Source organism: Leopardus geoffroyi, chromosome D3 (assembly GCF_018350155.1).
Source record: "Leopardus geoffroyi isolate Oge1 chromosome D3, O.geoffroyi_Oge1_pat1.0, whole genome shotgun sequence".
NCBI classification, from domain to species: domain Eukaryota; kingdom Metazoa; phylum Chordata; class Mammalia; order Carnivora; family Felidae; genus Leopardus; species Leopardus geoffroyi.
Genome location: NC_059339.1, coordinates 72439808 through 72452594, shown reverse-complemented (window position 1 = coordinate 72452594; position 12787 = coordinate 72439808). Strand labels below are relative to the sequence as shown.

Sequence of the window (12787 nt, the reverse complement as noted above, 5' to 3'; positions counted from 1 at the left end):
TGATGAACAGAGACCTTATGTTTTGAAGCAGCTTTGGAAACTAAAAATCTTAAATCAGAGAGCAGAAGCATGATTTGATGTCTTTAGGATAGATTTGGTTCATTGTGGCTTTAAATCTCTTATGAGTAATTTATTTGATGTAGAATATTTGTCATTGTAACATGTAGGATACATGCATGCACAATGTCAATTATTGATAGAGATAGGCAAGATCCATATTTTTAAATAATTTAGAATGCAATCAAGACACCTAAACCTTAGTTTACTATGTGACCAAGATTTGTTTTAAAATCGAATTGACTATTAATTGAGCATGACCTATTGAGGACAGACAATATTAAACATTTAAATCAAGATATTAGAAATAATGCTTGTGGACAATTATAACAAATTCCTGAATTTGTTCTCAGTTCTGAACATCATTTCATAGATGAGTTTAAGGCACTTAAGGTAAATGGTACCAAATGAGATACAGAGTTCATTAAATAATCTACAGGACGGTGATCAGTGTGGGTGTGTAAATCCTGTGATCACTCATCACTCTGCTGTTTAATACACTTGGATGCCTTAAATCATCTTAAATCCTCCCTGAGATCTCTAGTTGGCACACGATGTGAGCATGAAATTAATTTGGCACTTGTCTATAGATAAAGACGAAGCATTTGTGAAACAGTATCTAGTTACATTTCATGCTCCCACAAAATGAAGAACCAGTTTCCTTTCAGTTGCTCATTTGGAGTGAAACCTGATTTAGACATGAAGTCCTAAAAACCCAGAGAGATGAAGATTAACTCATTTCCTCCTGCCTCCCTCCCTCCCCAACTTCTCCTCTGTCGCTAAGAACTGTCACTAAGGCTTAGTCTGAATGCTTGTTTGTGTACTCTTGGCAAACTTTCAGATTTAGCTGTTACCAAGTCCAGCTTTGAAAGGCTAGCTCCTTCACCAGAATTCAAAAGTCTACTATTTATTAGGGTACCTTTCCTAGGGGAATTGAATGACTATACAATTATTCTAAGACTCTTCTTTCAATATGTCAACCAACTGGGTGAAAATGTCAACCATCCTCATGTTTCTAATTTTTCAGTTGTTTGCCATCATGTATTACCAAGTTTTCAGCCAGATATACAGACATAATGTGGTCACAGGTTTAAAAGAGAGTACCTGGCTTTAGAACAACACACATCATACCTAAATGAACATCTTTAAATATCAGCTATGAAACATTCAATTTTTTTTTCAATTGCTAAATAACAGAGGCTCTTGAAACCGTTTGTCTCCCAGAAAAAATAATACTGTTCTAAAATAGTAAGGACTAACATGAAGTTTATTTTGATGTAGTCACTGTTCTTGGGCTTTACCATTTTTCTTTATGAAGATATAACTATGCTTGAATTGAGTAGCTATTTTTACTCTTGCAAGCATGGGGAGTTTTCTTCTAGTAATCATACTGCAAGATTTTTTTTTCTTGTTGCTACCCTAGGTCTTAAAATAAACACATTCATTTTGTTTGAGATTTTCTGTCTTGCCATATCAACTTTTCTTTTTGTATATAAGGATAATAGTTCCTCAAAGAAAACATTTAAAAGGGCAGTAGTATGGCATTCACATAATTCAGTGCTTTTTAATTTTTATTTCCTTACATAAAATGGCAAAAAAGTTTCATTATATTTTGAATAGAACCACTATACATGAAATCAATACAAAATTCCAAAAGGATTGTAAATGAAAAAAAAAAAGTCAAGCTAAATATTCCTGCTTTGTGCCAATGGCAGAAAATGTGATAACAAAATAGACCTTTCTTTGACATGCTGGCTTTCAGCATAAAAATGTACATTTAAATTTATTTTTAATGTCCATTGTAGTCATGCTGCCAACAGAGATGGCAAAGACAGTTGCTAACTCAGACTCCATAACTATTTTACAACAATCCCACGGAAAAAGAAAGGCTATACTGTACTAGAAAATGATTCAAACCTTTCAGAGTCCTGAAGAGGATGGGATCAGACAGGGGCCCAACTCCTTTTGCATTTCGTGCTTGAATTCGGAAGTAATACATAGTGTCAAGGTTGAGATCCATGATTTGATGAGTAAGCCGATCACCACTGATTGTTTCCATAACCCAGTCATCAATTGGTATGTTCTTATCCAAGGTATAAAACAAGATGTAAGCTGCATAAATAGATGAATTTAACTTTGTTTAGTATACTGACTGCATGCTATACTTCTGTTTCTAAACACTCATGTTTCCCAAATATAATTTGCAATGATTTTTTTTACATTCACAATCTATAAACCACAGTATTCACTTTGGCAAGTAATGATTTTTTTTGATATTGCAAAGATCAGACAAATAATTGCTTCAATGTACAGAATCTGAAAACTGAATAGACCATTTGAAACAAAAATATCTGCCATATTTAAAAATACAAGGTTTCTGCTGCCTATAAGTCCTGTGCATGGATTCCTGACTGACAGAAACACTGAGATAACAAATGTGTGTTGTTGGTGGTGATACCGTTACGCAGCAATAGACAACAAAATAGGCTAATGGTGACCTTGGCAATCTGCACTCCCGGTGATTTCTGTATTCAAACAAGTTCAGGAATCACTGCTTTAGTTGATATGTGGAATCTGTACATTTTTGGCATCTGTTGAGATGTTGATGAGCAGATATGAATGTCTTATAATGCAGAGAGCTCAGTAAAAGATGAAAGACCCAGGTAAAGAATTCTGAAAAACTTAGAAAGACTATCTGAAACCTCCTTCTGGCTCATATTAAAATTGGAAGACCATAATTCAAAAGGGATTGTGAAATATCACTGGGCAAAGGAGTTGTTTCTGACTCATTTATAACAACCCCCATGATCAATATCAATACAATCTTCTAATATTTCCTGAGTCAGAATAGTCTCCATTCTTGTCCTGAATAGAAGACTCTGGTATTTTATTTATTTGTTTGTTTGTTTGTTTGCTTGTTTTTAGCTTTTATCATGTGCATATCTTATCTTTTCAAAAGGATACGAACATTCCTTTAGTCCAGGAGCCATATCCTATATTGCTTTTTATTCTTCAGAGAAACCAATAAAATCAACTTCACATAATAGGTATTGAAACTCAGTTATTGAATGAAATCCTCTGGCCAGTCAGCACATAATGTTTTACATTCATGACATTTAATGCAATTGTAGAGGTATTATGGGCTGTTGTAAGTGTTCAATGACACTGAAAACTTGGAAAATTGTATTCTTATCTCAGGTCAGCCATATTTATTCCTGATTTTGTTTATTTATCAAATGAGAATAAAATGTTTGCCTTCCTTGTGTTTTGGGGATTTTTTTTTCGTTCGTAAAAAGCATTCAAGTAAGCATTTAAAAATGACAATTTTGGCATCAAATGAGTAGGATTAAGTGTGTAAGATCAGCTTTTGACAATTCCCAATTTTATTCGAAGTGATTCCCTGATACGTATGGGGAAGTCTATCTTTTTTTTTTTTTTTTTTGTAAATTTGAGACCTGAGATGGAGAATAGAAACTTACTGCTACATCATTCTCTAATCATCAACTCTAAATATTGGCCTTAGAGAAACCATATAATTTCATTTGGACGTATGAGTTTGGTGTGGGACTGAAGTCTTAGCATACGGATTTCCACACAGGTTAGAACGAATCCGTTGGTTTCCCGGAACCTCTTTGTACCTATATGTTCATTTCTCTGTGTCCAAGTTTTTTTCTTCATCCTTTTTCTTACTTAAAAAAAGTCATTTGAGAGAGAGAGAGAACATGAATGAGGGAAAGGGGCAGAAAGAAAGAGAGAGAGACTCTCAAGCAGGCTGCATGCTCAGTGCAGAGCCTGACACAGGGCTTGATCCAACGACCCTGGAATCATGATCTGAGCTGAAATCAAGAGTCAGACGGTCAACTGACTGAGCCAGCCAGGTGCCCCTCTCTTACTTTTTTCTACTTTCTTTTTGTCTCTTATCCACCATAACCAGCCAAATAATGAAAACTATATCCTGTGTTGGGTGATAAGACCTGGGATTGTTAACACAACTGGGCACTCTTGCTAGAATCACATTTGTCTAAATATGTATAAAATGTAACATCATACATCTGTCATTTTGACTACTTATACAAATAGGTAGTTGTAATTCCAAAAGGAAAGTGTCAGAAAATGTGCAATTCCACCTTTCTCCTCTCTTCTGTCTTTTTCTGTACTTATTCCTACAGACCAATGATTCCCTTCCATGGGTCACCTGCTAAGTATCAGGAAGACCAAGATGATTCCTACTAGCAAGGAGCTCAGCCCAGTATGAGCTCTTCCTCTTTCAAAAACTGATTCTGATAATCATGTATATCAATAGATATATAATGGTGGACTCATTTCTTCCTTCTTTGTGGTAAAAAAAAAATACTAAAAAAACAAAAACAAAAATAAAAAAAACACCAGGCTATGGATTCAGGAAGACCTGACTTCAAGCCATAGGTCTATCATTTCCTGGCTTTGCAACCTTGACCAACTTGCTTAATCTAAGTATGTCTCAATATTCTCATCTGAAAATAAGTTGCCATGAGGTAATGCATTGTAGGAATCTAATATAGGTGGGTATTCATATTATAATATCTTATATATAGTGACTACGTAGTAAATGCTCCATCAATTCATTTTTTCTCTCCTTCCTTCCTTCTTTTCTTTTTTCTTTTTTTCTTAATATTAGTAAAGCTTAAGGAAGTGTCATATTTGGAAGAGCTAGAACTTTGACTTCAAGTCAAACAATAGATTTAATAGCAATTCAATGATTATTCTACTCAATTAATATTTATTAATTAACTACTAAGTGTCAAGAATATTGATACTGAAGACAAAGTATTGATCAAAATCTGAAACCTGTTTTTATGGAATTTTCAGCCACATAATAAGCGTTTAGATTTTTTTCTCCTGATTATATGAGAAGGGGAGGTAGAGGAAGAAGTCAAGATGGCTAAATTTCCAACTTTGCAATGGGGTGAGCCTGAAAATTTTTTAAATGATGGGAGTTAGAATATTTAGACACGTCTGACTGTAGTGAGTGCTCAGTGGGGCCACAATCCTGGACGGTCTTACAACCTATTACAGAATATAAGAATGCATTATTTGGCTGGTTCTGGTGGGCGGTAGACAAAAAAAAAAAAAAAAAAAAAAAAAAAAAAGAACAAAAAGAGAAAGAAGGGAGAGAGAGAAGGATTGGGGAATAGTAGGAGGTGCCAATAAAACAGGCAAGTGGAAATGTATAATATGAGGTAGGATATGCATGTTTAGAATTCCTTGGATGGAGATGCAGATTTCAGAGACATAAGTTTGTATTCACCGAAGCCCTGGCTATACTATACACACTTTTTCAGATAAAGTAACAAAGAGAACAAAAAGATCTATTTAAGAAATGGCAAATAAAATGTCTGCTAATAAGACTGAGGAGCTCTACCCTGAAATTGGAAAGAAAAGTGGGTAGGTGATCTTACAAAAGTCAAGAGGAAAGAGAATTTAAGAAAGAGGAAAACAGGACTAGAACATCAAATGACACACAAAAAAGATAACATAATCTTATCCATTGGATAGTACTGATAAGGAAACAATCTCTGAAGACCTAACTTTTTTTTTTTTTTTTTAACTATGTTGGTCTCTGATGTTAATGTTGGATGCTGCATTTATTTAGATCAATGTTTCAAAACTCTAGCTGTACATTAAAATCACTTGGGGAGCTTTTAAAATATAGCATGCTCAATCCTTTCTCAAATAAATTAAAACATAAATCAGTTGAGAATCACTGATTTGAACCAGTTGAATACTAATAAGCTGGAGCAAAACGTAGTGTAATAGTGAAGAGTATGAACATGAGTTTTAAATCCTAGCTCTGCTACTTCTTGGTTATTTGACTCTGGGAAAGTTATTTCCCCTAGAAATCTCTCGTCTCTTTATTTTGAGGTGGAATAATAGGAAGATGGAATCCCTTATAATACTAAAGTGCTTAGCATGATGCCAAGCATATAATAAATTCTCTCCATTCTCTCCTGAAAATCTCAGTACAAATTCCTAAGCTGCCAGTTTACAATCAAGGAATCTAGGCATTGGCATTATCTAGATCTCCTTCTTTGTCCTCTTTTTTTGTTTAATCTTTTTGAAGTATATATATTTACAAATTGATGCTCGGTTCTATGCAGAGTACATGAGTAAAGCCACACCCTAGAATGGATTTCAAATGGGAATAATAACAGCTGATTTGTTTTAGTTCTCACTGGACATCAGAGATGTTTCTCAACAGTTTATTATTACATTCTACAAAAGAAGTTATATTACTATCCTTATTTTTATGGATGAGAAAGTGACCTTAGGAAAGTTAACTTACCCAGGTATCTCCCTCAGAAGCTTAGGGTCCTAACCACCCTGCTCTACTGCTGTGTGCATGCAAGGACTTGGGAAACAAAAGAAACATAAAGGTAGGATGTGAGCACATTCTGCCACATCAGCACATACACGCTCTGACACTTTGGAAAAGAGCTCACATTTCCTTTGTACTTTAGAGAAAAACACAGTGTAGTAAATCTGGGCCCTCTGCTATATGGCATTTTGGATATTTTGGCATCCCGTTTCCTGGAAGTAATTTCACTGAAAGAATCAATATGTATGGAATAGAAACTATCTTAAGGGTTTTGCTCCCTGTTGAGTTGAGTCCAATTATCTCTACTTGATAATAACAATTTTGTTCTAATAAATAAACTAGGCTTTTGACGGTAAAAAGTATTGCCTCCCATACTTCTATCTTACCATTGTGAGAGATTGGATACCGAACATACAACTTTTAGTAACAAATGTGGAGAAGGTTTCTTATACATGCACTGTCACTTTGGCACACAGAATTTTATTGCTTAGATTAATTTGCATTTCTTAATATGGAGCAGACTTCCATTTTTCCCTGAAAAAGCAAAATTAAGCTTCCTTTCAGAGTTGAAAACACATTCCATTGTTTACATTGACTATTTGATGAGATCCATTTCAATAAGAGTGGAGAATTTGGGTAGTATATGACTTATTTTATCCCTTACCAAAAAATATGTACTTTTTCCATCAGAACTTGTTTTTATTTAGACAACTTCTATTCTGTTTTTTTCTTCTTAAGCTTATTATCTATTGATTTACCATATGCTTATAAATAACTGTTTATAACATAATAAAAAAGTCATCATGTAAACAAACCAAAATCTAAAAAAGCAGTGAAATAGAACCAATGAAAATACATCATAACACTGAGGGGAAACAGAAAGAGAAAATTAGAATGAGCTAGGCTCAGTTTTAGAAAGTCAGGCAGAGTGACAACTCAGCATATAAGATTTTGGGGAGATTTAATATCCCTCTTCTTTTTCTGTATTTGTCAGCTCAAATGAAAATTTTGTTTGCTATTGCACTAAGAGCAATTTCCTAGAGAAAACAAGTCTTCAACTTAAATTTAAATCTCATTTGGAATTTTCACATTATCTTTTCATTTTGGAAAATTCAGAAAGTAACTCACACAAAGTAAGTGTGCCATCTGAACTGTAATTTCCAAGCTTATCTCTGTTATCACAGAATGACTGAATTACTCTGCTAATTTATAATAGTGCTATCCACTTGTATGAAAAAAAAGAAGAAAAAGGAGTGACTCTTACATGTGCCTAACCCAATGGTTCAAGTTAATTAGACTATAATGTGCACATTTTTAGTTATACAATATTTTTCATAATAATTATATGCTATGGAGACATCTATTAAAAGCCTAAAGTGATCATTTAAATGCAAAATCCCTGATAGAACTCCATTATATTTTTCATACTAAATTAACATTACAGGCTTCTAATGGATGCTTTAATTACGCATTGATGTTATCAGCAATATTTGGCAAAATAAAATGTGTCACTGTGAAATATTCATTAAGTTCAATTTCTGTCAGTCAATATTAAGTATTTTATGAACCTTATGATTTAAGTAAGAAGCTAAAAGCTAAAGTGAGGAACTAAAAACCTCTTTTGTATGTGCCATTCAAAAATACATGGTCATTAGGTGTCTTTTGTATTTTATAACTGCCAAACAACCAGCTTCTTGTTAGTCATTTATGCTCAGAGACATTCCATTAGAAGGTTGTCCTAATGCTCCACAAGATGAAAGACAAAAGGTCTATACTAATTAAAATACACATCCTTCAAGAAGCAACTCAAGTGAAATGTGTGTGTGTGCATATTTGTAGGCACCTTTAGAAGAAATTCCATGGTCAGTGGGGGGCAAGAAGAGACAACCAGAAAGCATCAGGGAGTACACTGAAATTCTGGGACAGAAAACAAATACACAAAAGGCATGGACAGTACACACGAGGTAAGCAATCGCAGGGCAAGCAGAGCAATGCTGGGAATGTAGCAGAGATGCTTACCGGTAATTTTCCCATTGGCTTCCAAGGGAGGCTGCCAACTCACAATGACAGCACGAGGCTTCCCTTCTCGAGTAATGACTGTCAAATCCTTGGGAGCAGAGGTCGGGGCTACGAGAAGAAACAAAGACAAGGCCTTGTCATTGGATGTGAAAGAAAACAGACGTTTATGAGACTTCTAATCATGATGTTGACACTCAGAATCCGTCGTGCAGTATATCATGTTTATCCTACCAGTTTCGATTTATTTCAAGTGTTTTAATTAAACAAGCAAACAAAAATACAGAAATTAATGTTTTTTCCATGGAAGTCAAATGACTTCCAAAGGTGTAAATATGGAAAAGAGAACGGAGTATGTGTGAATACAGAGAAGAAAAGTATAACAGATATTTCCAAGTGAGCACCACACTAAACATTTAAGAATTATTATAAGAACAAAGAAATGTACACATACTTAGTGAGATTGATGGCTACCTGTCTGTCTCCAAGAGACAGAATTCTGTACCAACTGTAGGATTTATAAATACAAATGACACCTAATTCTATATTTTCTTAAAAGCAAGAAGAAGAAAAAAGAAAAGAATGTACTTAAATGCATTAAGATGTTTTAGCCATCTTGCCTAGGTAAACATACTAGGTTATCTCCTAACAAGAAGGCAAAAAAAATATTTGAAAATAGAAGAGGTATGGAATCTATGAAGGTCTTAGTATCAGTCTGGCGTGGAATAGGAAGGCACGAAACTCTGCCTTTCTTAGAGTTACTTTTCCTACATGTTGTTGAGGGGAGGGGCAGAATTTATCACCCCAAAATATGACTCTTTGGCCTAAAGACTATTTTAGGTCTCTTTGGCCTAAAGACTATTTTATTTCAAGACCACAATAGACATCGGAAAAGCTCTGCAAATTTAGTAAATGTTACCCTTTTATACGAGAAATTTTATTTATAAAAAAATAGAGTGTCTCCCTCTAGGTACCAAGAAGAGAATGACAAAATCTCTAGAAACTTTTATTAAGGAGAAGGTAGGAACTTAATTCTGCATTACAATGACACTCTTGTTTCTTGTGATTTGCCTGAAAACTTCCCATAACTGGCTTCCCACCCCACAACATACTCTTTTGTTTTTAGTTGGAGATTGTATATAAGGTGACGGCTTGGGACATTTTAGGGAGTAACACAGTTTTCCTGGGCATCCTCCATGTACACAGGAGGTATACATGTTTTTAAACTCCTGTTTGTTTTTCTCCTATTAATCTATCTTTTATTATGGAGAAGTCTCAGCCAAAGACCTAGAAGAATAAAAGGAAAATTATTTTTCCTCTCACATTGTGCTCAACAAAATTTTAAATATATTTTATTTTATTTTTAACGTTTATTTTTTTATTTTTGAGACAGAAGGAGACAGAGCATGGGGGGAGGGTCAGAGAGAGAGGGAGACACAATCTGAAGCAGGCACCAGGCCCTGAGCTGTCAGCACAGAGCCCGATGGGCTCGAACTCACGGGCCGGCGCAAGATCATGACCTGAGCTGAAGTCGGACGCTTAACCGACTGAACCACCCAGGCGCCCCTGAATATATTTTAAAGGTGGCAGTACACTGGCCAAGCCAGTCCAGTATCTTCCAGGCTTCTTTAGACCTGCTTTTTCACTGTCTATGCTTTGAAATGCAGTGAGTTTTCCTTCTAGGCAATGCACAATGCTCCGAGTCGATTATTGATAGTCTCTTTTAGTCACCCTCAGTTTGACCTGGGAAATTTTGGAATATATCTTAAGTTCTATGAATGGGTTCTAGAGGTATTTCCAGATCTCTGCATAAGAATGCTTGTGTATTACAAGAGAGGTACAGTTTGGTCCTAATTCTGAATTCTTCGCTTTTACCATTCTCTTTGGCTCTTCTGTTGGCCCTGTCATGGGGAATCTGAGTTACAGTACCTCCAGTTTCTCTTCCCGAATATAATTTCAAGTGAAGGAGACACCAAACATTTCCATCTAGCATAACATTTATTTCCAATGCCCTAGTTTTCAAAGCCACTAGTATTCCAGGTTAACCAAAGCTGCACCTAATCATAATATCCTGACAAGGTACTTAATATATTTAAATCAAAAAAAAAATGAAAGCAGGAAGAGAATACATAGGTCTAGTGTAGTTGAACCCTGAGTAAAGAAACTACATATGCATATGGCTTAATGAACCAAGAATGAGGCCATTCTTGAAAGAAAAGTTCTGTTACAGCAAAATATCAAAGAGGCAATACTCTCTTAAAGATGGATTAGTCTCATAAAGAGTTCATTGAAGATATTTTCTAAGCCATAGATAGGAAGGTAACATATAGTCACAAATTGACTTAGAGTATTATACCAAGCATAATAAGGAATTTTCTGATTATGGAAGCAATTAAAAGATCTGTCTTTCTAACTACTCAGAATAGTGTGTGTTTTCTTAACTGGGTTAAAATTCAACTTGATGGCTATTTAGAAAACAGTTAAATGGTGGTGATTAGACTGCTTCACTGAATCTGTTACTATTTTCAAAAAAGATAAAAATGACTTCAACTTTACCTAACAAAATAATACACTGAAGAGGTGGTTATTTTAAAAAAAAAAAAAAAAAACAAAAAAAAAAAACAACAAAGCAACCCAATAAAACTTTTCTAACAGCCAATCTATTTCAGGTGTTGTGCAAGTTTTTCTTTTTCCTCAAGCCATGTGAATGTTGGTGAATAGCGATTCTGGTATTGCAATCAACAGCTTAAATGTTTAGGATTATCACATAAGCTGCACACTGTTTGGACAGGAATGTGGCTCTAACAACTTCAGGGATGTCTACTGAATCCAGCAGAACGTCTCTGGTCTGTTCCTCTCCAATCTCACAGGTTCCGCCCAGAGGAGACCTTTTAGAAATTCTTCACTGACTACCAATCTTCTTTGGATTAAATGTAAATAAATAACAAATAATAAACACCAGGCCCTGATATTTACACTTCACTTTCTTTTACAGCCTCATTTCCCCTTGTTGTCCCATGATTCTTGTGGTCCAGTCACTCTGAACCATTCACAAGTGTCTCTGGAAGACATCTTTCTGATACTTGCTCATGTATTTTTGTACATGCTGCTCCTTTCCTTGGAAGTTCCTGGAATAGGTACCTGATGATCCTCCCTGGCCATAGTTCAATTATTATTTCTTTTGTGAAACTCTCCTTTATTTCTCTAGACAGAATTTATATTTGGCTCTGTTTGTTCAGATTCTAACTTGCCCAACACTCTATGGTTGTATTTCTTATATTATTTCAGTTTATTTTTTTGCATTATTTCATTATTTCAGATGTCCTTCCGATTATTTATATTTTACTTAACTAGAATAAAATTAAGGATTTATCACCTGGACAGAATGAAATGTTTTATTTCAAGGATTTGCCAACCACTCTTACCCTCGTCATAAACAATTCCAGCACAAGAACATAACTATGTGGCCCTATACAGTCTTTAATGTTACTACAGAATTAGAAGCAAACGTGGTGTTATTTCATTCAGTTCATTTCCTTCTCACAGTTCTAAAGGTCTGAAGACACTTGTGAATTATTTCTTGCTTCTCATCATCACCCAGAGATCTCATCCACATGCCATTTACACTTTTGTCCAGATCATTATCTGTTTTGACAATCACCCTGCCTAAAACCACTCTCTAGCAGTTAATATCTTTTTGTCAGAAATGGGTCTCACTGCTAGTACCCTTACGAGGCTATGCAGTTGATGAAAAATCAAGAGAATACATTTATCAATTCAGATTTTAGGGTGCATTTTATGAAAGGGAAAAATGAATGAATTTGCTTGCTTTAAGAGGAAATTACTACTCCTTCTCTTTCATTCAGGGAAGACCTAATGTCTTACTGGTTTATGTTTAACTCCTTTCATTTCCTTTTAAGTAAAAAGGGAGAGCAGGGCCTTTATTCTCCCCATGGTACATAATTCATTCAGCATGTCTCATTCTTCCTTTGAAGCTGTGAACATTGGCATCTAGGGCAGAATTCTAGGAGAAAGAGTTAATATACGTAAACATGTAAAACAGAAGAAGATGAAAAAAAAAGAAGGATGTTGAAATTAAATCCGACAAACTAGAAAACTTCTTATAGAAAGAAGTATCCACAAAAATGTAACAATATTAACAGCAGACTCTCTGAGTTAAAGTAGTAGCTTGGATTAAGGGTCACAATTGCAATGCCACGGGACAAATTCTAATGGAAAAAGAAATTCAACTTACCTGAGAGTTTTATTGGTACAGCTTTATTTTTAATTTGGAAATGTGTGGTGTAGTTTACCCCTAAATAGAATACCATGAAACCAATCCAAAAGCATGTTGATTCC

The 12787-nt window shown here is 34.9% G+C and overlaps 1 protein-coding gene across 4 annotated transcripts in view; it reads right to left on the bottom strand.

Annotated features, from left to right (window-relative positions):
- Nucleotides 1–12787, bottom strand: part of DCC (DCC netrin 1 receptor) — a 1140843-nt gene that overhangs the window by 109430 nt on the left and 1018626 nt on the right. For all 4 annotated transcript variants that reach the window (XM_045458871.1, XM_045458872.1, XM_045458870.1 and 1 more), the window contains exons 19-20: nucleotides 8432–8539; nucleotides 1975–2169 (exon numbers count right to left, since the gene is read on the bottom strand). In XM_045458871.1, the coding sequence (XP_045314827.1) occupies nucleotides 1975–2169; nucleotides 8432–8539 (303 nt within the window). The remainder of the gene's footprint in view (nucleotides 1–1974; nucleotides 2170–8431; nucleotides 8540–12787) is intronic.